This window comes from Engystomops pustulosus, chromosome 8 (assembly GCF_040894005.1).
Source record: "Engystomops pustulosus chromosome 8, aEngPut4.maternal, whole genome shotgun sequence".
In the NCBI taxonomy this organism is placed as follows: Eukaryota; Metazoa; Chordata; class Amphibia; order Anura; family Leptodactylidae; genus Engystomops; species Engystomops pustulosus.
This window is the reverse complement of record NC_092418.1, coordinates 105,171,188-105,197,101: the sequence shown is the minus strand read 5'-3', so window position 1 is coordinate 105,197,101 and position 25,914 is coordinate 105,171,188. Positions and strand designations below refer to the sequence as shown.

Genomic DNA, 25,914 nt, shown 5'->3' with positions numbered 1-25,914 from the left:
GGGGTGTAGTGATGTAGTATATTACAGCTGTAGTATATGGGGTGTAGTGATGTAGTATATTACAGGTGTAGTATATGGGGTGTAGTGATGTAGTATATTACAGGTGTAGTATATGGGGTGTAGTGATGTAGTATATAACAGCTGTAGTATATGGGGTGTAGTGATGTAGTACATTACAGGTGGAGTATATGGGGTGTAGTGATGTAGTATGTTACAGCTGTAGTATATGGGGTGTAGTGATGTAGTATATAACAGCTGTAGTATATGGGGTGTAGTGATGTAGTACATTACAGGTGTAGTATATGGGGTGTAGTGATGTAGTATGTTACAGCTGTAGTATATGGGGTGTAGTGATGTAGTATATTACAGGTGTAGTATATGGGGTGTAGTGATGTAGAATATTACAGGTGTAGTATATGGGGTGTAGTGATGTAGTATATTACAGCTGTAGTATATGGGGTGTAGTGATGTAGTATATTACAGGTGTAGTATATGCGGTGTAGTGATGTAGTATATTACAGGTGTAGTATATGGGGTGTAGTGATGTAGTATATTACAGGTGTAGTATATGGGGTGTAGTGATGTAGTATATTACAGCTGTAGTATATGGGGTGTAGTGATGTAGTACATTACAGGTGTAGTATATGGGGTGTAGTGATGTAGTACATTACAGGTGTAGTATATGGGGTGTAGTGATGTAGTACATTACAGCTGTAGTATATGGGGTGTAGTGATGTAGTATATTACAGCTGTAGTATATGGGGTGTAGTGATGTAGTATATTACAGGTGTAGTATATGGGGTGTAGTGATGTAGTATATTACAGCTGTAGTATATGGGGTGTAGTGATGTAGTATATTACAGGTGTAGTATATGGGGTGTAGTGATGTAGTATATTACAGCTGTAGTATATGGGATGTAGTGATGTAGTATATTACAGCTGTAGTATATGGGGTGTAGTGATGTAGTATATTACAGCTGTAGTATATGGGGTGTAGTGATGTAGTATATTACAGCTGTAGTATATGGGGTGTAGTGATGTAGTATATTACAGCTGTAGTATATGGGGTGTAGTGATGTAGTATATTACAGGTGTAGTATATGAGGTGTAGTGATGTAGTACATTACAGGTGGAGTATATGGGGTGTAGTGATGTAGTATATTACAGGTGTAGTATATGGGGTGTAGTGATGTAGTATATTACAGCTGTAGTATATGGGGTGTAGTGATGTAGTATATTACAGGTGTAGTATATGGGGTGTAGTGATGTAGAATATTACAGGTGTAGTACATGGGGTGTAGTGATGCAGTATATTACAGCTGTAGTATATGGGGTGTAGTGATGTAGAATATTACAGGCGTAGTATATGGGGTGTAGTGATGTAGTATATTACAGCTGTAGTACATGGGGTGTAGTGATGTAGTATATTACAGCTGTAGTATATGGGGTGTAGTGATGTAGAATATTACAGGTGTAGTATATGGGGTGTAGTGATGTAGTATATTACAGCTGTAGTACATGGGGTGTAGTGATGTCGTATATTATAGCTGTAGTATATGGGGTGTAGTGATGTAGTATATTACAGCTGTAGTATATGGGGTGTAGTGATGTAGTATATTACAGGTGTAGTATATGGAGTGTAGTGATGTAGTATATTACAGGTGTAGTATATGGGGTGTAGTGATGTAGTATATTACAGGTGTAGTATATGGGGTGTAGTGATGCAGTATATTACAGCTGTAGAATATGGGGTGTAGTGATGTAGAATATTACAGGCGTAGTATATGGGGTGTAGTGATGTAGTATATTACAGCTGTAGTACATGGGGTGTAGTGATGTAGTATATTACAGCTGTAGTATATGGGGTGTAGTGATGTAGAATATTACAGGTGTAGTATATGGGGTGTAGTGATGTAGTATATTACAGCTGTAGTACATGGGGTGTAGTGATGTCGTATATTATAGCTGTAGTATATGGGGTGTAGTGATGTAGTATATTACAGGTGTAGTATATGGGGTGTAGTGATGTAGTATATTACAGGTGTAGTATATGGGGTGTAGTGATGTAGTATATTACAGCTGTAGTATATGGGGTGTTGTGATGTAGTATATTACAGGTGTAGTATATGGGGTGTAGTGATGTAGTATATTACAGGTGTAGTATATGGAGTGTAGTGATGTAGTATATTACAGGTGTAGTATATGGGGTGTAGTGATGTAGTATATTACAGGTGTAGTATATGGAGTGTAGTGATGTAGTATATTACAGGTGTAGTATATGGGGTGTAGTGATGTAGTAAATTACAGGTGTAGTATATGGGGTGTAGTGATGTAGTATATTACAGGTGTAGCATATGGGATGTAGTGATGTAGTATATTACAGGTGTAGTATATGGGGTGTAGTGATGTAGTATATTACAGGTGTAGTATATGGGGTGTAGTGATGTAGTATATTACAGGTGTAGTATATGGGGTGTAGTGATGTAGTATATTACAGGTGTAGTATATGGGGTGTAGTGATGTAGTATATTACAGGTGTAGTATATGGGGTGTAGTGATGTAGTATATTACAGGTGTAGTATATGGGGTGTAGTGATGTAGTATATTACAGGTGTAGTATATGGGGTGTAGTGATGTAGTATATTATAGGTGTAGTATATGGGGTGTAGTGATGCAGTATATTACAGCTGTAGTATATGGGGTGTAGTGATGTAGTATATTACAGGTGTAGTATATGGGGTGTAGTGATGTAGTATATTACAGCTGTAGTATATGGGGTGTAGTGATGTAGTATATTACAGCTGTAGTCTATGGGGTGTAGTGATGTAGTATATTACAGGTGTAGTATATGGGGTGTAGTGATGTAGTATATTACAGGTGTAGTATATGGGGTGTAGTGATGTAGTATATTATAGGTGTAGTATATGGGGTGTAGTGATGTAGTATATTACAGCTGTAGTATATGGGGTGTAGTGATGTAGTATATTACAGGTGTAGTATATGGGGTGTAGTGATGTAGTATATTACAGGTGTAGTATATGGGGTGTAGTGATGTAGTATATTACAGGTGTAGTATATGGGGTGTAGTGATGTAGTATATTACAGCTGTAGTATATGGGGTGTAGTGATGTAGTATATTACAGCTGTAGTATATGGGGTGTAGTGATGTAGTATATTATAGCTGTAGTATATGGGGTGTAGTGATGTAGAATATTACAGCTGTAGTATATGGGGTGTAGTGATGTAGTATATTACAGGTGTAGTATATGGGGTGTAGTGATGTAGTATATTACAGGTGTAGTATATGGGGTGTAGTGATGTAGTATATTACAGGTGTAGTATATGGGGTGTAGTGATGTAGTATATTACAAGTGTAGTATATGGGGTGTAGTGATGTAGTATATTACAGGTGTAGTATATGGGGTGTAGTGATGTAGTATATTACAGGTGTAGTATATGGGGTGTAGTGATGTAGTATATTACAGGTGTAGTATATGGGGTGGAGTGATGTAGTATATTACAGGTGTAGTATATGGGGTTTAGTGATGTAGTATATTACAGGTGTAGTATATGGGGTGTAGTGATGTAGTATATTACAACTGTAGTATATGGGATGTAGTGATGTAGTATATTACAGCTGTAGTATATGGGGTGTAGTGATGTAGTATATTACAGGTGTATTATATGGGGTGTAGTGATGTAGAATATTACAGGTGTAGTATATGGGGTGTAGTGATGTAGTATATTACAGCTGTAGTATATGGGGTGTAGTGATGTAGTATATTACAGCTGTAGTATATGGGGTGTAGTGATGTAGAATATTACAGGTGTAGTACATGGGGTGTAGTGATGTAGTATATTACAGCTGTAGTACATGGGGTGTAGTGATGTAGTATATTACAGGTGTAGTATATGGGGTGTAGTGATGTAGTATATTACAGGTGTAGTATATGGGGTGTAGTGATGTAGTATATTACAGGTGTAGTATATGGGGTGTAGTGATGTAGTATATTACAGGTGTAGTATATGGGGTGTAGTGATGTAGTATATTACAGGTGTAGTATATGGGGTGTAGTGATGTAGTATATTACAGGTGTAGTATATGGGGTGTAGTGATGTAGTATATTACAGGTGTAGTATATGGGGTGTAGTGATGTAGTATATTACAGGTGTAGTATATGGGGTGTAGTGATGTAGTATATTACAGGTGTAGTATATGGGGTGTAGTGATGTAGTATATTACAGGTGTAGTATATGGGGTGTAGTGATGTAGTATATTACAGGTGTAGTATATGGGGTGTAGTGATGTAGTATATTACAGGTGTAGTATATGGGGTGTAGTGATGTAGTATATTACAGGTGTAGTATATGGGGTGTAGTGATGTAGTATATTACAGGTGTAGTATATGGGGTGTAGTGATGTAGTATATTACAGGTGTAGTATATGGGGTGTAGTGATGTAGTATATTACAGGTGTAGTATATGGGGTGTAGTGATGTAGTATATTACAGGTGTAGTATATGGGGTGTAGTGATGTAGTATATTACAGGTGTAGTATATGGGGTGTAGTGATGTAGTATATTACAGGTGTAGTATATGGGGTGTAGTGATGTAGTATATTACAGGTGTAGTATATGGGGTGGAGTGATGTAGTATATTACAGGTGTAGTATATGGGGTGTAGTGATGTAGTATATTACAGGTGTAGTATATGGGGTGTAGTGATGTAGTATATTACAACTGTAGTATATGGGATGTAGTGATGTAGTATATTACAGCTGTAGTATATGGGGTGTAGTGATGTAGTATATTACAGGTGTAGTATATGGGGTGTAGTGATGTAGAATATTACAGGTGTAGTATATGGGGTGTAGTGATGTAGTATATTACAGCTGTAGTATATGGGGTGTAGTGATGTAGTATATTACAGCTGTAGTATATGGGGTGTAGTGATGTAGAATATTACAGGTGTAGTATATGGGGTGTAGTGATGTAGTATATTACAGCTGTAGTACATGGGGTGTAGTGATGTAGTATATTACAGGTGTAGTATATAGGGTGTATTGATGTAGTATATTACAGGTGTAGTATATGGGGTGTAGTGATGTAGTATATTACAGCTGTAGTATATGGAGTGTAGTGATGTAGTATATTACAGGTGTAGTATATGGAGTGTAGTGATGTAGTATATTACAGGTGTAGTATATGGAGTGTAGTGATGTAGTTTATTACAGGTGTAGTATATGGGGTGTAGTGATGTAGTATATTACAGGTGTAGTATATGGAGTGTAGTGATGTAGTATATTACAGGTGTAGTATATGGGGTGTAGTGATGTAGTATATTACAGGTGTAGTATATGGGGTGTAGTGATGTAGTATATTACAGGTGTAGTATATGGGGTGTAGTGATGTAGTATATTACAGGTGTAGTATATGGGGTGTAGTGATGTAGTATATTACAGGTGTAGTATATGGGGTGTAGTGATGTAGTATATTACAGGTGTAGTATATGGGGTGTAGTGATGTAGTATATTACAGGTGTAGTATATGGGGTGTAGTGATGTAGTATATTACAGGTGTAGTATATGGGGTGTAGTGATGTAGTATATTACAGGTGTAGTATATGGGGTGTAGTGATGTAGTATATTACAGGTGTAGTATATGGGGTGTAGTGATGTAGTATATTACAGGTGTAGTATATGGGGTGTAGTGATGTAGTATATTACAGGTGTAGTATATGGGGTGTAGTGATGTAGTAAATTACAGGTGTAGTATATGGGGTGTAGTGATGTAGTATATTACAGGTGTAGTATATGGGGTGTAGTGATGTAGTATATTACAGGTGTAGTATATGGGGTGTAGTGATGTAGTATATTACAGGTGTAGTATATGGGGTGTAGTGATGTAGTATATTACAGGTGTAGTATATGGGGTGTAGTGATATAGTATATTACAGGTGTAGTATATGGGGTGTAGTGATGTAGTATATTACAGGTGTAGTATATGGGGTGTAGTGATGTAGTATATTACAGGTGTAGTATATGGGGTGTAGTGATGTAGTATATTACAGGTGTAGTATATGGGGTGTAGTGATGTAGTATATTACAGGTGTAGTATATGGGGTGTAGTGATGTAGTATATTACAGGTGTAGTCTATGGGGTGTAGTGATGTAGTATATTACAGGTGTAGTCTATGGGGTGTAGTGATGTAGTATATTACAGGTGTAGTCTATGGGGTGTAGTGATGTAGTATATTACAGGTGTAGTATATGGGGTGTAGTGATGTAGTATATTACAGCTGTAGTCTAAGGGGTGTAGTGATGTAGTATATTACAGCTGTAGTATATGGGGTGTAGTGATGTAGTATATTACAGCTGTAGTATATGGGGTGTAGTGATGTAGTATATTACAGGTGTAGTATATGGGGTGTAGTGATGTAGTATATTATAGGTGTAGTATATGGGGTGTAGTGATGCAGTATATTACAGCTGTAGTATATGGGGTGTAGTGATGTAGTATATTACAGGTGTAGTATATGGGGTGTAGTGATGTAGTATATTATAGGTGTAGTATATGGGGTGTAGTGATGCAGTATATTACAGCTGTAGTATATGGGGTGTAGTGATGTAGTATATTACAGGTGTAGTATATGGGGTGTAGTGATGTAGTATATTACAGCTGTAGTATATGGGGTCTAGTGATGTAGTATATTATAGCTGTAGTATATGGGGTGTAGTGATGTAGAATATTACAGCTGTAGTATATGGGGTGTAGTGATGTAGTATACTATAGCTGTAGTATATGGGGTGTAGTGATGTAGTATACTATAGCTGTAGTATATGGGGTGTAGTGATGTAGAATATTACAGCTGTAGTATATGGGGTGTAGTGATGTAGTATATTACAGGTGTAGTATTTGGGGTGTAGTGATGTAGTATATTACAGCTGTAGTATATGGGGTGTAGTGATGTAGTATATTACAGCTGTAGTATATGGGGTGTAGTGATGTAGTATATTACATGTGTAGTATATGGGGTGTAGTGATGTAGTATATTACAGGTGTAGTATATAGGGTGTAGTGATGTAGAATATTACAGGTGTAGTACATGGGGTGTAGTGATGTAGTATATCACAGGTGTAGTATATGGGGTGTAGTGATGTAGTATATTACAGGTGTAGTATATGGGGTGTAGTGATGTAGTATATTACAGGTGTAGTATATGGGGTGTAGTGATGTAGTATATTACAGCTGTAGTATATGGGGTGTAGTGATGTAGTATATTACAACTGTAGTATATGGGATGTAGTGATGTAGTATATTACAGCTGTAGTATATGGGGTGTAGTGATGTAGAATATTACAGGTGTAGTATATGGGGTGTAGTGATGTAGTATATTACAGCTGTAGTATATGGGGTGTAGTGATGTAGTATATTACAGCTGTAGTATATGGGGTGTAGTGATGTAGAATATTACAGGTGTAGTATATGGGGTGTAGTGATGTAGTATATTACAGCTGTAGTACATGGGGTGTAGTGATGTAGTATATTTCAGCTGTAGTATATGGGGTGTAGTGATGTAGAATATTACAGGTGTAGTACATGGGGTGTAGTGATGTCGTATATTATAGCTGTAGTATATGGGGTGTAGTGATGTAGTATATTACAGGTGTAGTATATGGGGTGTAGTGATGAAGTATATTACAGCCGTAGGAGATTCATGCAGCTCACCACATCCTCGTACTCTGTGTCATTGATGTTATAGTTACAGGCAACGTCCATCGGGGGATAAGGAGCCGACCAGCCACGCTCTGTGCAATTCCGATGCAACGTACCTGATAAAGGATTCAAAAAAGTCACTAAGCAGCAAGAGGATCCCCCAACTACTACACACATATCCAATGTACAGCTAATAATACACCACTAGGGGGAGCTCATTACATACAGGTTATACACCACCAATAGGGAGAGCTCAAAACATACAGATTATACACCACCACTAGGGGAAGCTCACTACATACAGAATATACACCACCACTAAGGGAAGCTCACTACATACAGAGTATACACCACCACTAGGAGGAGATCACTACATAAAGATAATATACCACCGCTAGGGGGAGTTCACTACATACAGATTATACACCACCACTAGGGGGAGATCGCTACATACAGATTATACACCACCACTAGGAGGAGATCACTACATAAAGATAATATACCACCGCTAGGGGGAGTTCACTTCATACAGATTATACACCACCAGTAGGGGGAGATCACTACATACATATTATACACCACCACTAGGGGGAGATCACTACATACAGATTATACACCACCACTAGGGGGAGCTCACTACATGCAGATTATACACCACCACTAGGGGGAGATCACTACATACACATTATACACCACCACTAGGGGGAGCTCACTACATACACATTATACACCACCACTAGGGGGAGCTCACTACATAAAGATTATACACCACCACTAGCGGGAGATCACTACATACAGATTATACACCACCACTAGGGGGAGCTCACTACATACAGGTTATACACAACCATTACGGGGAGCTCACTACATACAGATTATATACCACCCCAAAGGAAGCTCACTACATACAGATTATACACCACCACTGGGGGGAGCTCACTACATACAGATTATACACCACCACTAGGGGGAGCTCACTACATACAGATTATACACCACCACTAGGGGGAGCTCACTACATACAGATTATACACCACCACTAGGGGGAGCTCACTACATACAGATTATACACCACCACTAGGGGGAGATCACTACATACAGATTATACACCACCACTAGGGGGAGCTCACTATATACAGATTATACATCACCACTAGGAGGAGATCACTACATACAGATTATACACCACCACTAGAGGGAGATCACAACATACAGATTATACACCACCATTAGGGGGAGCTCACTACATACAAATTATACACCACCACTAGGGGGAGATCACTAAATACAGATTATACACCACCACTAGGGGGAGATCACTACATACAGATTATACCCCACAACTAGGAGGAGGTAACTACATACAGATTATACACCACCACTAGGGGGAGCTCACTACATACAGATTATACACTACCTCTCGGGGGAGATTACTGCATACAGATTATACAGCCATCACTAGGGGAAGATCACTACATACAGATTATACACCACCACTAGGGGGAGATCACTACATACAGATTATACACCACCACTAGGGAGCTCACTACATACAGATTATACACCACCACTAGGGGGAGGTCACTACATACAGATTATACACCACCACTAGGGGGAGGTCACTACATACAGATTATACACCACCACTAGGGGGAGATCACTACATACAGATTAAACACCACCACTAGGGGGAGATCACTACATACAGATTATACTGCACCACTACGGGGAGATCACTAGATACATATTTTACACCACCACTGGGGGAGATCACTACATACAGATTATACACCACCACTAGGGGGAGATCACTACATACAGATTATACACCACCACTGGGGGAGCTCACTACATACAGATTATACACCACCACTAGGAGGACCTCACTACATACAGATTATACACCACCACTGGAGGAGATCACTAAATACAGATTATACACCACCACTAGGGGGAGATCACTAGATACATATTTTACACCACCACTAGGGGGAGATCACTAAATACATATTTTTCCCCACCACTAGGAGGAGATCACTACATACAGATTATACACCACCACTAGGAGGAGCTCACTACATACAGATTATACCCAACCACTTGGGGGAGATCACTACATACAGATTATACACCACCACTAGGAGGAGATCACTACATACAGATTATACACCACCACTAGGGCTAGATCACTACATACAGATTATACACCACCACTAGGAGGAGATCACTACATACAGATTATACACCACCTCTAGGAGGAGCTCACTAGATACATATTTTACACCACCACTAGGAGGATCTCACTAGATACAGATTATACACCACCACTAGGGGTAGATCACTACATACAGATTATACACCACCACTAGGGGTAGATCACTACATACAAATTATACACCACCACTAGGGGGAGATCACTAAATACAGATTATACACCACCACTAGGGGGAGATCACTACATACAGATTATACCCCACAACTAGGAGGAGGTAACTACATACAGATTATACACCACCACTAGGGGGAGCTCACTACATACAGATTATACACTACCTCTCGGGGGAGATTACTGCATACAGATTATACAGCCATCACTAGGGGAAGATCACTACATACAGATTATACACCACCACTAGGGGGAGATCACTACATACAGATAATACACCACCACTAGGGAGCTCACTACATACAGATTATACACCACCACTAGGGGGAGGTCACTACATACAGATTATACACCACCACTAGGGGGAGGTCACTACATACAGATTATACACCACCACTAGGGGGAGATCACTACATACAGATTAAACACCACCACTAGGGGGAGATCACTACATACAGATTATACTGCACCACTAGGAGGAGCTCACTACATACAGATTATACCCAACCACTTGGGGGAGATCACTACATACAGATTATACACCACCACTAGGAGGAGATCACTACATACAGATTATACACCACCACTAGGGCTAGATCACTACATACAGATTATACACCACCACTAGGAGGAGATCACTACATACAGATTATACACCACCTCTAGGAGGAGCTCACTAGATACATATTTTACACCACCACTAGGAGGAGCTCACTAGATACAGATTATACACCACCACTAGGGGTAGATCACTACATACAGATTATACACCACCACTAGGGGGAGCTCACTACATACAGATTATACACCACCACTAAGAGAGATCACTAGATACAGATAAAACACCACCACTAGGGGGAGCTCGCTACATACAATTTATACACCACCACTAGGGGGAGTTCACTACATACAGATTATACACCACCACTAGAGGGGAGATCACTACATACAGATTATACACCACCACTAGGAGGAGATCACTACATACAGATTATACACCACCACTAGGGGGAGCTCACTACATACAGATTATACACCACCACTAAGAGACATCACTACATACAGATTATACACCACCACTAGGAGGAGCTCACTAGATACAGATTATACACCACCACTAGGGGGAGCTCGCTACATACAATTTATACACCACCACTAGGGGGAGTTCACTACATACAGATTATACACCACCACTAGGGGGAGATCACTACATACAGATTATACACCACCACTAGGGGGAGATCACTACATAAAGATTATACACCACCACTAGGGCTAGATCACTACATACAGATTATACACCACCACTAGGAGGAGATCACTACATACAGATTATACACCACCTCTAGGAGGAGCTCACTAGATACATATTTTACACCACCACTAGGAGGAGCTCACTAGATACAGATTATACACCACCACTAGGGGTAGATCACTACATACAGATTATACACCACCACTAGGGGGAGCTCACTACATACAGATTATACACCACCACTAAGAGAGATCACTAGATACAGATTATACACCACCACTAGGGGGAGCTCGCTACATACAATTTATACACCACCACTAGGGGGAGTTCACTACATACAGATTATACACCACCACTAGAGGGGAGATCACTACATACAGATTATACACCACCACTAGGAGGAGATCACTACATACAGATTATACACCACCACTAGGGGGAGCTCACTACATACAGATTATACACCACCACTAAGAGACATCACTACATACAGATTATACACCACCACTAGGAGGAGCTCTCTAGATACAGATTATACACCACCACTAGGGGGAGCTCGCTACATACAATTTATACACCACCACTAGGGGGAGTTCACTACATACAGATTATACACCACCACTAGGGGGAGATCACTACATACAGATTATACACCACCACTAGGGGGAGATCACTACATAAAGATTATACACCACCACTAGGGGGAGATCTCTACATACACATAATTCATCACCACTAGCGGGTGCTCACTACATACAGATAATACACCACCAATACAGGGAGATCACTACATACAGATTATACACCACCACTAGGGGGAGCTCACTACATACAGATTATACATCACCACTAGGGGGAGATCACTACATACATATTATACACCACCACTAGGGGGAGATCACTACATACAGATTATACACCACCACTAGGGGGAGCTCACTACATACAGATTTTACACCACCACTAGGGGGAGCTCACTACATACAGATTTTACACCACCACTAGTCGGAGCTCCTAGATACCGATACACTGCTGGTATAGGTTATGCTTCCATCCAGCAGGGATTCTCTTTGTTTTGTCAGTTTCACCTTTGATCCCAGTGATGAGCTGCATTATTTCTGGACATGGGATGGAAACACTTTGCCCAGTGGGGGTAGGGGGCCAGCAGCTTAGGTTGTCCCACATCCCGGCACAGCCTGCAAAACATAAGAATCCAAACAAATATACTGGAGAGTAATGGTCTTCACACCTTCAGAACTTTTACTTTTTTTCAAACCTTACCTAAACATTGTCTCATGTGTGTGTATTCACCTCTAGTAAGTCCATAGCAGGACAAACGTTATGTGTACATCTAGAGGCTGGAGGTCCCCCATTCTTCTTTGTACATCTAGAGGCTGGAGGTTCCCCCATTCTTCTTTGTACATCTAGAGGCTGGAGGTTCCCCCCATTCTTCTTTGTACATCTAGAGGCTGGAGGTTCCCCCATTCTTCTTTGTACATCTAGAGGCTGGAGGATCCTCCATTCTTCTTTGTACATCCAGAGGCTGGATATTACCCCCATTCTTCTTTGTACATCTAGAGGCTGGAGGTTCCCCCATTCTTCTTTGTACATCTAGAGGCTGGAGGTTCCCCCATTCTTCTTTGTACATCTAGAGGCTGGAGGTTCCTCCATTCTTCTTTGCACATCTAGAGGCTGGAGGTTCCTCCATTCTTCTTTGTACATCTAGAGGCTGGAGGTCCCCCATTCTTCTTTGTACATCTAGAGGCTGGAGGTCCCTCCATTCTTCTTTGCACATCTAGAGGCTGGAGGTTCCTCAATTCTTCTTTGTACATCTAGAGGCTGGAGGTCCCCCATTCTTCTTTGTACATCTAGAGGCTGGAGGTTCCTCCATTCTTCTTTGTACATCTAGAGGCTGGAGGTTCCCCCATTCTTCTTTGTACATCTAGAGGCTGGAGGTTCCTCCATTCTTCTTTGTACATGTAGAGGCTGAAGGTTCCTCCATTCTTCTTTGTACATCTAGAGGCTGGAGGTTCCTCCATTCTTCTTTGTACATCTAGAGGCTGGAGGTTCCTCCATTCTTCTTTGTACATCTAGAGGCTGGAGGTCCCCCATTCTTCTTTGTACATCTAGAGGCTGGAGGTTCCCCCATTCTTCTTTGTACATCTAGAGGCTGGAGGATCCTCCATTCTTCTTTGTACATCCAGAGGCTGGATATTACCCCCATTCTTCTTTGTACATCTAGAGGCTGGAGGTTCCCCCATTCTTCTTTGTACATCTAGAGGCTGGAGGTTCCTCCATTCTTCTCTGTACATCTAGAGGCTGGAGGTTCCTCCATTCTTCTTTGTACATCTAGAGGCTGGAGGTTCCCCCATTCTTCTTTGTACATCTAGAGGCTGGAGGTCCCCCATTCTTCTTTGTACATCTAGAGGCTGGAGGTCCCCCATTCTTCTTTGTACATCTAGAGGCTGGAGGTTCCTCCATTCTTCTTTGCACATCTAGAGGCTGGAGGTTCCTCCATTCTTCTTTGTACATCTAGAGGCTGGAGGTCCCCCATTCTTCTTTGTACATCTAGAGGCTGGAGGTTCCTCCATTCTTCTTTGCACATCTAGAGGCTGGAGGTTCCTCCATTCTTCTTTGTACATCTAGAGGCTGGAGGTCCCCCATTCTTCTTTGTACATCTAGAGGCTGGAGGTTCCTCCATTCTTCTTTGTACATCTAGAGGCTGGAGGTTCCTCCATTCTTCTTTGTACATCTAGAGGCTGGAGGTCCCCCATTCTTCTTTGTACATCTAGAGGCTGGAGGTCCCTCCATTCTTCTTTGCACATCTAGAGGCTGGAGGTTCCTCAATTCTTCTTTGTACATCTAGAGGCTGGAGGTCCCCCATTCTTCTTTGTACATCTAGAGGCTGGAGGTTCCTCCATTCTTCTTTGTACATCTAGAGGCTGGAGGTTCCCCCATTCTTCTTTGTACATCTAGAGGCTGGAGGTTCCTCCATTCTTCTTTGTACATCTAGAGGCTGAAGGTTCCTCCATTCTTCTTTGTACATCTAGAGGCTGGAGGTTCCTCCATTCTTCTTTGTACATCTAGAGGCTGGAGGTTCCTCCATTCTTCTTTGTACATCTAGAGGCTGGAGGTCCCCCATTCTTCTTTGTACATCTAGAGGCTGGAGGTTCCCCATTCTTCTTTGTACATCTAGAGGCTGGAGGTTCCTCCATTCTTCTTTGCACATCTAGAGGCTGGAGGTTCCTCCATTCTTCTTTGTACATCTAGAGGCTGGAGGTCCCCCATTCTTCTTTGTACATCTAGAGGCTGGAGGTTCCTCCATTCTTCTTTGCACATCTAGAGGCTGGAGGTTCCTCCATTCTTCTTTGTACATCTAGAGGCTGGAGGTCCCCCATTCTTCTTTGTACATCTAGAGGCTGGAGGTTCCTCCATTCTTCTTTGTACATCTAGAGGCTGGAGGTTCCTCCATTCTTCTTTGTACATCTAGAGGCTGGAGGTTGCCCCATTCTTCTTTGTACATCTAGAGGCTGGAGGTTCCTCCATTCTTCTTTGTACATCTAGAGGCTGGAGGTTCCTCCATTCTTCTTTGTACATCTAGAGGCTGAAGGTTCCTCCATTCTTCTTTGTACATCTAGAGGCTGGAGGTTCCTCCATTCTTCTTTGTACATCTAGAGGCTGGAGGTTCCTCCATTCTTCTTTGTACATCTAGAGGCTGGAGGTCCCCCATTCTTCTTTGTACATCTAGAGGCTGGAGGTTCCTCCATTCTTCTTTGTACATCTAGAGGCTGGAGGTTCCTCCATTCTTCTTTGTACATCTAGAGGCTGGAGGTTCCCCCATTCTTCTTTGTACATCTAGAGGCTGGAGGTTCCTCCATTCTTCTTTGTACATCTAGAGGCTGGAGGTTCCTCCATTCTTCTTTGTACATCTAGAGGCTGAAGGTTCCTCCATTCTTCTTTGTACATCTAGAGGCTGGAGGTTCCTCCATTCTTCTTTGTACATCTAGAGGCTGGAGGATCCTCCATTCTTCTTTGTACATCTAGAGGCTGGAGGTTCCCCCATTCTTCTTTGTACATGTAGAGGCTGGAGGTTCCCCCATTCTTCTTTGTACATCTAGAGGCTGGAGGTTCCCCCATTCTTCTTTGTACATCTAGAGGCTGGAGGTTCCTCCATTCTTCTTTGTACATCTAGAGGCTGGAGGTTCCTCCATTCTTCTTTGTACATCTAGAGGCTGAAGGTTCCTCCATTCTTCTTTGTACATCTAGAGGCTGGAGGTTCCTCCATTCTTCTTTGTACATCTAGAGGCTGGAGGTTCCTCCATTCTTCTTTGTACATCTAGAGGCTGGAGGTTCCCCCATTCTTCTTTGTACATGTAGAGGCTGGAGGTTCCCCCATTCTTCTTTGTACATCTAGAGGCTGGAGGTTCCCCCATTCTTCTTTGTACATCTAGAGGCTGGAGGATCCTCCATTCTTCTTTGTACATCCAGAGGCTGGATATTACCCCCATTCTTCTTTGTACATCTAGAGGCTGGAGGTTCCCCCATTCTTCTTTGTACATCTGGAGGCTGGATATTACCCCCATTCTTCTTTGTACATCTAGAGGCTGGAGGTTCCTTCATTCTTCTTTGTACATCTAGAGGCTGGATGTTCCCCCATTCTTCTTTGTACATCTAGAGGCTGGAGGTTCCTTCATTCTTCTTTGTACATCTAGAGGCTGGATGTTCCCCCATTCTTCTTTGTACATCTAGAGGCTGGAGGTTCCCCCATTCTTCTTTGTACATCTAGAGGCTGGAGGATCCTCCATTCTTCTTTGTACATCCAGAGGCTGGAGGTTCCTCCATTCTTCTTTATACATCTAGAGGCTGGAGGTTCCCCCATTCTTCTTTGTACATGTAGAGGCTGGAGGTTCCCCCATTCTTCTTTGTACATCTAGAGGCTGGAGGTTCCCCCATTCTTCTTTGTACATCTAGAGGCTGGAGGTTTCTCCCATTCTTCTTTGTACATCTAGAGGCTGGAGGTTCCCCCATTCTTCTTTGTACATGTAGAGGCTGGAGGTTCCCCCATTCTTCTTTGTACATCTAGAGGCTGGAGGTTCCCCCATTCTTCTTTGTACATCTAGAGGCTGGAGGTTCCTCCATTCTTCTTTGTACATCTAGAGGCTGGAGGTTCCTCCATTCTTCTTTGTACATCTAGAGGCTGAAGGTTCCTCCATTCTTCTTTGTACATCTAGAGGCTGGAGGTTCCTCCATTCTTCTTTGTACATCTAGAGGCTGGAGGTTCCTCCATTCTTCTTTGTACATCTAGAGGCTGGAGGTTCCCCCATTCTTCTTTGTACATGTAGAGGCTGGAGGTTCCCCCATTCTTCTTTGTACATCTAGAGGCTGGAGGTTCCCCCATTCTTCTTTGTACATCTAGAGGCTGGAGGATCCTCCATTCTTCTTTGTACATCCAGAGGCTGGATATTACCCCCATTCTTCTTTGTACATCTAGAGGCTGGAGGTTCCTCCATTCTTCTTTGTACATCTAGAGGCTGGAGGTTCCTCCATTCTTCTTTGTACATCTAGAGGCTGAAGGTTCCTCCATTCTTCTTTGTACATCTAGAGGCTGGAGGTTCCTCCATTCTTCTTTGTACATCTAGAGGCTGGAGGTTCCTCCATTCTTCTTTGTACATCTAGAGGCTGGAGGTTCCCCCATTCTTCTTTGTACATGTAGAGGCTGGAGGTTCCCCCATTCTTCTTTGTACATCTAGAGGCTGGAGGTTCCCCCATTCTTCTTTGTACATCTAGAGGCTGGAGGATCCTCCATTCTTCTTTGTACATCCAGAGGCTGGATATTACCCCCATTCTTCTTTGTACATCTAGAGGCTGGAGGTTCCCCCATTCTTCTTTGTACATCTAGAGGCTGGATATTACCCCCATTCTTCTTTGTACATCTAGAGGCTGGAGGTTCCTTCATTCTTCTTTGTACATATAGAGGCTGGATGTTCCCCCATTCTTCTTTGTACATCTAGAGGCTGGAGGTTCCTTCATTCTTCTTTGTACATCTAGAGGCTGGATGTTCCCCCATTCTTCTTTGTACATCTAGAGGCTGGAGGTTCCCCCATTCTTCTTTGTACATCTAGAGGCTGGAGGATCCTCCATTCTTCTTTGTACATCCAGAGGCTGGAGGTTCCTCCATTCTTCTTTGTACATCTAGAGGCTGGAGGTTCCCCCATTCTTCTTTGTACATGTAGAGGCTGGAGGTTCCCCCATTCTTCTTTGTACATCTAGAGGCTGGAGGTTTCTCCCATTCTTCTTTGTACATCTAGAGGCTGGAGGTTCCCCCATTCTTCTTTGTACATGTAGAGGCTGGAGGTTCCCCCATTCTTCTTTGTACATCTAGAGGCTGGAGGTTCCCCCATTCTTCTTTGTACATCTAGAGGCTGGAGGTTCCTCCATTCTTCTTTGTACATCTAGAGGCTGGAGGTTCCTCCATTCTTCTTTGTACATCTAGAGGCTGAAGGTTCCTCCATTCTTCTTTGTACATCTAGAGGCTGGAGGTTCCTCCATTCTTCTTTGTACATCTAGAGGCTGGAGGTTCCTCCATTCTTCTTTGTACATCTAGAGGCTGGAGGTTCCCCCATTCTTCTTTGTACATGTAGAGGCTGGAGGTTCCCCCATTCTTCTTTGTACATCTAGAGGCTGGAGGTTCCCCCATTCTTCTTTGTACATCTAGAGGCTGGAGGATCCTCCATTCTTCTTTGTACATCCAGAGGCTGGATATTACCCCCATTCTTCTTTGTACATCTAGAGGCTGGAGGTTCCCCCATTCTTCTTTGTACATCTAGAGGCTGGATATTACCCCCATTCTTCTTTGTACATCTAGAGGCTGGAGGTTCCTTCATTCTTCTTTGTACATCTAGAGGCTGGATGTTCCCCCATTCTTCTTTGTACATCTAGAGGCTGGAGGTTCCTTCATTCTTCTTTGTACATCTAGAGGCTGGATGTTCCCCCATTCTTCTTTGTACATCTAGAGGCTGGAGGTTCCCCCATTCTTCTTTGTACATCTAGAGGCTGGAGGATCCTCCATTCTTCTTTGTACATCCAGAGGCTGGATATTACCTCCATTCTTCTTTGTACATCCAGAGGCTGGAGGTTTCTCCCATTCTTCTTTGTACATCTAGAGGCTGGAGGTTCCACCTCTTCTAGCACAGCTCGGGATCGTTCCTCCAGGACCACTGCCTGTTGTAGTAGTAGGTGGGGCAGGTTTCACCTCTTCTAGCACAATTCGGGTCACTCCTCCTGGTGCACTGTGTCCCTAAACTCAAGAAGGTGAAGGAGATACTTATGGGGCATTTTTCCTCCTCACCTTCCAAGGACACAATGGCCTAGATCAGTGGTGGCGAACCTATGGCACGGGTGCCAGAGGTGGCACTCGGAGCCCTTTCTGTGGGCACCCAGGCCTTCACCCCCACACAGAGTTTGCCAGCTATGACTCAAGGCTGTCTCATTGGATTTCCTGCTCTGGGTCCCCTGACCCTTCCTCTTCAGGGGACCCTGGAGGGAAGCTACAATCCAAATTTCTCCATCATCTTTCTAATGTATTGGTGAACTCAGGATGCCAATATGATTGAAACTTGTGATACAGCAGGGATCAATAGGTTACTGCTTAAATTGTCATGTTGGCACTTTGCGACATATAAGTGAGTTTTGGTTGTAGTTTGGGCACTCTGTCTCCAAAAGGTTCGCCATCACTGGCCTAGATATTGAGAGATGAGGACATATTTTTGGTATCTGCATATTTTGTGACACCATAATCTGTGTGCAGAGAAATCTCTGCAATTATCTGGTATTTAGTTCAGTGGTTTTCCATTTCTTTGGCTCAGTGAGGGTGGGGGCTTGTCCTTCAATGCCCCCAACAAACTGATGTCTCCTCCTCTTCTCTGCCTCAGCTCTTGATCGTGGTGCGGGCAGTTTGCAGGTTAGGGATATGCTGGATGTCTGTTGATGGTCACTGCCAATTCTGGAGGGGTCTGCAAATGTCGCCATGACTGCTCCAGCTGTTGCGACAATTGTTCCACTCTCCAATGCCTTACGTGCGCGATTATTTTATAATTATTGTTTGGTCACGTAATTTACACAGTACATAGAGAGCAGAAGAACATGTAGAAGACATCAGTGCACACGCTGCCACTCACCGTCTGGCCACCAGGTGGAGACATTAGACTGGAGCAGGGACTGAGAGCACATCTCCTCCTCCTTCTCCATCACCTGCAGCAGATCACACAGCAGGTGAGCGCCCTCTATCTGTCGAGACAAGGGGGTAATTTATCATCAGACCTGCTCCTTGGGACAGTTCTAGTTCTATTTTTGGAGCTCCTATGGTCTATTTTCTGTCTGGGATTTTTTTTTCAACATAGTACACACCCTGCACATAGTACACCCCCTTGCACATAGTACACCCCCCCCCGCGCATAGTACACCCCCTGAACATAGTAAACACCCAGCACATAGTACACACTGCACATAGTGCACAGGACACTGCACATAGTACACACTTCACATAGTACACACTGCACAGCTCTGAATAAATGTGCCCCATTGAGTTCTGGTTATCGATCACATTGGTTTCCATTGAAGTGCCTATGCGATCGGGTTGAGGCCGGTCCCATACATTCCCCATGTTGTTCCGTCACAGAAAGTGTCTCTGCACATAGTACACCCCTGCACATAGTACACACCTTGCACATATTACACACACTGCACATACTACACAGGACACTGCACATAGTACACACTGCACATAGTACACAGGACACTGCACATAGTACACACTGCACATAGTAGACACTGCACATAGTACATACCCCGCACATAGTACACACTGCACATAGTACACACTGCACAGCTCTAAATAAATGTGCCCCATTGGGTTCTGGTTATCAATCACATTTGTTTCCATTGAAGTGCATATGCGATCGGGCTGAGGCACATACCGTAGTAAACACCCTGCACATAGTACACCCCCCACATAGTACACACACTGCACATAGTACACCCCTGCACATAGTACATCAGCTGCACATAGTACATCAGCTGCATATAGTACAAACCCCTGCACATTGTACACACCCCCTGCATTGTACACACTGCACGTAGTACACAGGACACTGCACACAGTACACACACTGCACATAGTACACAGCCTGCAAATAGTACATACCCAGCACATAGTACACACCGCATATAGTACACACTGCACATAGTACACAAGACACTGCACATAGTACACACTGCACATAGTAGACACTGCACATAGTACACCTCCCCGCACATAGTGCACATCCCACATAGTACACAGGACACTGCACATAGTACACACTACACATAGTACACACTGCACATAGTACACAGGACACTGCACATAGTACACACTGCACATAGTACACACTGCACATAGTACACACTACACATAGTACACACTGCACATAGTACACAGGACACTGCACATAGTACACACTGCACATAGTACACACTGCACATAGTACACAGGACATTGCACATAGTACACACTGCACATAGTAGACACTGCACATAGTGCACAGGACACTGCACATAGTACACAGGACACTGCACATAGTACACACTGCACATAGTACACAGGACATTGCACATAGTACACACTGCACATAGTAGACACTGCACATAGTACACACTGCACATAGTACACAGGACATTGCACATAGTACACAGGACATTGCACATAGTACACACTGCACATAGTAGACACTGCACATAGTACACACTGCACAGCTCCAAATAAATGTGCCCCATTGGGTTCTGGTTATCGATCACATATGTTTCCATTGAAGTGCATGTGCGATCGGGCTGAGGCCGGTGCCGTACATTCCCCATGTGTATTCCGTCACAGAAAGTGTCTCTGATCTTATCAGCGTCTTTTACAAAGATCTCATTCACATTTATATTCTGTGATTAAAAATATTAACATTTATGAAATAAGATAAAATGTTCCTCATGTTTCAGAAATTGCAGGTTCTCTCATTTTGATCTCAGGTTTATACAATATAAATATATATATATACAGTCCATGTCTACAGGGTATAGAGATATATTCCCCTCATCATCCCCCATTACTACCCCCCTATACCCCTCATCCTCCCGCTCCCCCATTACTACCCCCCTATACCCCTCATCCTCCCGCTCCCCCATTACTACCCCCCTATACCCCTCATCCTCCCGCTCCCCCATTACCACACCCCTGTACCTCTCATCCTCCTGCTCCCCCATTACCAGCCCCCTATACCCCAAATCCTCCCGCTCCCCCATCACCAGCCCCCTGTACCCCTCATCCTCCCTCTCCCCCATTACCAGCTCCCTGTACCCCTCATCCTCCCGCTCCCCCATTACTACCCCCCTATACCCCTCATCCTCCCGCTCCCCCATTACCACACCCCTGTACCTCTCATCCTCCTGCTCCCCCATTACCAGCCCCCTATACCCCAAATCCTCCCGCTCCCCCATCACCAGCCCCCTGTACCCCTCATCCTCCCTCTCCCCCATTACCAGCTCCCTGTACCCCTCATCCTCCCGCTCCCCCATTACCAGCCCCCTATACCCCTCATCCTCCCGCTCCCCCATCACCAGCCCCCTGTACCCCTCATCCTCCCGCTCCCCCATTACCAGCCCCATGTACCCCTCATCCTCCCCATTACCAGCCCCGGTACCCCTCATCCTCCCGCTCCCCCATTACCACACCCCTGTACCTCTCATCCTCCTGCTCCCCCATTACCAGCCCCCTGTACCCCAAATCCTCCCACTCCCCCATTACCAGCCCTCTGTACCCCTCATCCTCCCCATTACCAGCCCCGGTACCCTTCATCCTCCCGCTCCCCCATTACCACACCCCTGTACCTCTCATCCTCCTGCTCCCCCATTACCAGCCCCCTGTACCCCAAATCCTCCCACTCCCCCATTACCAGCCCTCTGTACCCCAAATCCTCCCGCTCCCCCATCACCAGCCCCCTGTACCCCTCATCCTCCCTCTCCCCCATTACCAGCTCCCTGTACCCCTCATCCTCCCGCTCCCCCATTACCAGCCCCCTATACCCCAAATCCTCCCACTCCCCCATTACCAGCCCTCTGTACCCCAAATCCTCCCGCTCCCCCATCACCAGCCCCCTGTACCCCTCATCCTCCCTCTCCCCCATTACCAGCTCCCTGTACCCCTCATCCTCCCTCTCCCCCATTACCAGCCCCCTATACCCCAAATCCTCCCACTCCCCCATTACCAGCCCTCTGTACCCCAAATCCTCCCGCTCCCCCATCACCAGCCCCCTGTACCCCTCATCCTCCCTCTCCCCCATTACCAGCCCCCTATACCCCTCATCCTCCCGCTCCCCCATCACCAGCCCCCTATACCCCTCATCCTCCCGCTCCCCCATTACCAGCTCCCTGTACCCCTCATCCTCCCCATTACCAGCCCCTGTACCCCTCATCCTCCCGCTCCCCCATTACCAGCCCCCTATACCCCTCATCCTCCCGCTCCCCCATTACCACACCCCTGTACCTCTCATCCTCCTGCTCCCCCATTACCAGCCCCCTGTACACCAAATCCTCCCACTCCCCCATCACCAGCCCCCTGTACCCCTCATCCTCCCTCTCCCCCATTACCAGCTCCCTGTACCCCTCATCCTCCCGCTCCCCCATTACCAGCCCCCTATACCCCTCATCCTCCCGCTCCCCCATCACCAGCCCCCTGTACCCCTCATCCTCCCGCTCCCCCATCACCAGCCCCCTATACCCCTCATCCTCCCGCTCCCCCATTACCAGCCCCCTATACCCCTCATCCTCCCCATTACCAGCCCCCTGTACCCCTCATCCTCCCGCTCCCCCATTACCACACCCCTGTACCTCTCATCCTCCTGCTCCCCCATTACCAGCCCCCTATACCCCAAATCCTCCCACTCCCCCATTACCAGCCCTCTGTACCCCAAATCCTCCCGCTCCCCCATCACCAGCCCCCTGTACCCCTCATCCTCCCGCTCCCCCATTACCAGCCCCCTGTACCCCTCATCCTCCCGCTCCCCCATTACCAGCCCCCTATACCCCTCATCCTCCTGCTCCCCCATCACCAGCCCCCTGTACCCCTCATCCTCCCGCTCCCCCATTACCAGCCCCCTATACCCCTCATCCTCCCGCTCCCCCATCACCAGCCCCCTGTACCCCTCATCCTCCCGCTCCCCCATTACCAGCCCCCTATACCCCTCATCCTCCCCATCACCAGCCCCCTGTACCCCTCATCCTCCCTCTCCCCCATTACCAGCCTCCTGTACCCCTCATCCTCCTCCTCCCCCATTACCAGCTCCCTGTACCCCTCATCCTCCCTCTCCCCCATTACCAGCCCCCTGTACCCCTCATCCTCCCTCTCCCCCATTACCAGCCTCTTGTACCCCTCATCCTCCTCCTCCCCCATTACCAGCTCCCTGTACCCCTCATCCTCCCTCTTTCCCCATTACCAGCCCCCTGTACCCCTCATCCTCCCTCTCCATTACCAGCCTCCTGTACCCCTCATCCTCCTCCTCCCCCATTACCAGCTCCCTGTACCCCTCATCCTCCCTCTTTCCCCATTACCAGCTCCCTGTACCCCTCATCCTCCCCATTACCAGCTCCCTGTACCCCTCATCCTCCCGCTCACCCATTACCAGCCCCCTATACCCCTCATCCTCCCGCTCCCCCATTACCAGCCCCCTGTACCCCTCATCCTCCCACTCCTCATTACCAGCCCCCTATACCCTTCATCCTCCCTCTCCCCAATTACCAGCCCCATGTACCCCTCATCCTCCCGCTTCCCCATTACCAGCCCCCTGTACCCCTCATCCTCCCTCTCCCCAATTACCAGCTCCCTGTACCCCTCCTCCTCCTCCTCCTCCCCCATTACCAGCCTCCTGTTCCCCTCATCCTCCCGCTCCCCCATTACCAGCCTCCTGTACCCCTCATCCTCCCTCTCCCCCATTACCAGCTCCCTGTACCCCTCATCCTTCTGCTTCCCCATTACTAGCCCTTTGTACCCCTCATCCTCCCCATTACCAGCCCCCTGTACCCCTCATCCTCCCGCTCCCCATTACCAGCCCCCTGTACCCCTCATCCTCCCGCTCCCCATTACCAGCCCCCTGTACCCCTCATCCTCCTCCTCCCCCATTACCAGCCCCCTGTACCCCTCATCCTCCTCCTCCCCCATTACCAGACCCCTGCACCCCTCATCCTCCCGCTCCCCCATCACCAGCCCCCTGTACCCCTCATCCTCCCGCTCACCCATTACCAGCCCCCTATACCCCTCATCCTCCCGCTCCCCCATTACCAGCCCCCTGTACCCCTCATCCTCCCACTCCTCATTACCAGCCCCCTATACCCTTCATCCTCCCTCTCCCCAATTACCAGCCCCATGTACCCCTCATCCTCCCGCTTCCCCATTACCAGCCCCCTGTACCCCTCATCCTCCCTCTCCCCAATTACCAGCTCCCTGCACCCCTCCTCCTCCTCCTCCCCCATTACCAGCCTCCTGTACCCCTCATCCTCCCTCTCCCCCATTACCAGCTCCCTGTACCCCTCATCCTTCTGCTTCCCCATTACTAGCCCTTTGTACCCCTCATCCTCCCCATTACCAGCCCCCTGTACCCCTCATCCTCCCGCTCCCCATTACCAGCCCCCTGTACCCCTCATCCTCCCGCTCCCCATTACCAGCCCCCTGTACCCCTCATCCTCCTCCTCCCCCATTACCAGCCCCCTGTACCCCTCATCCTCCTCCTCCCCCATTACCAGCCTCCTGTTCCCCTCATCCTCCCGCTCCCCCATTACCAGCTCCCTGTACCCCTCATCCTCCCCATTACCAGCTCCCTGTACCCCTCATCCTCCCGCTCACCCATTACCAGCCCCCTATACCCCTCATCCTCCCGCTCCCCCATTACCAGCCCCCTGCACCCCTCATCCTCCTGCTCCCCCATTACCAGCCACCTGTATCCCTCATCCTCCCACTCCTCATTACCAGCTCCCTGTACCCCTCATCCTCCCGCTCCCCATTACCAGCCCCCTGTACCCCTCATCCTCCTTCTCCCCCATTACCAGCTCCCTGTACCCCTCATCCTCCCCATTACCAGCCTCCTGTACCCCTAATCCACCTCCTTTTTCACCTCTCCCTGTGGCCCCCGTGACACAAGACAACTACTCCCAGTATCCTCCATACTTACAGGAGATAGTACAGACAGCAGCGCCCCCAGTGTGACAGCAGCCATAGCGCGGAGCTCAGCGTCTCCTCTCCTGGAGAGTCCAGAGCCGAGACTGAGGGAGACCGGAGCGAGAGAGAACAAAGCTCCGCCCCCCAGCCAGGGGACAAGGGGTTAATAACCAGGATTATCCCAACCACAGGATTAAAGGGGAAGGCACAAATGGAAGTTGTTCTGTGCCTCCAGTGTAATCCCAGGGAAATTGTACTGTGCCTCCAGGGTAATCCCAGGGAAATTGTACTGTGCCTCCAGGGTAATCCCAGGAAAGTGATACTGTGC

General features: G+C 45.9%; 1 protein-coding gene across 3 annotated transcripts in view; it reads right to left on the bottom strand.

Annotated features, from left to right (window-relative positions):
* Positions 1-25,914, bottom strand: part of SCTR (secretin receptor) — a 63,556-nt gene extending 37,642 nt beyond the window's left edge. For all 3 annotated transcript variants that reach the window (XM_072122163.1, XM_072122165.1, XM_072122164.1), the window contains exons 1-4: positions 25,600-25,914; positions 19,534-19,642; positions 12,445-12,552; positions 7,728-7,831 (exon numbers count right to left, since the gene is read on the bottom strand). In XM_072122163.1, coding sequence (XP_071978264.1) covers positions 7,728-7,831; positions 12,445-12,552; positions 19,534-19,642; positions 25,600-25,644 — 366 coding nt within the window. In that variant the 5' untranslated portion in view covers positions 25,645-25,914. The remainder of the gene's footprint in view (positions 1-7,727; positions 7,832-12,444; positions 12,553-19,533; positions 19,643-25,599) is intronic.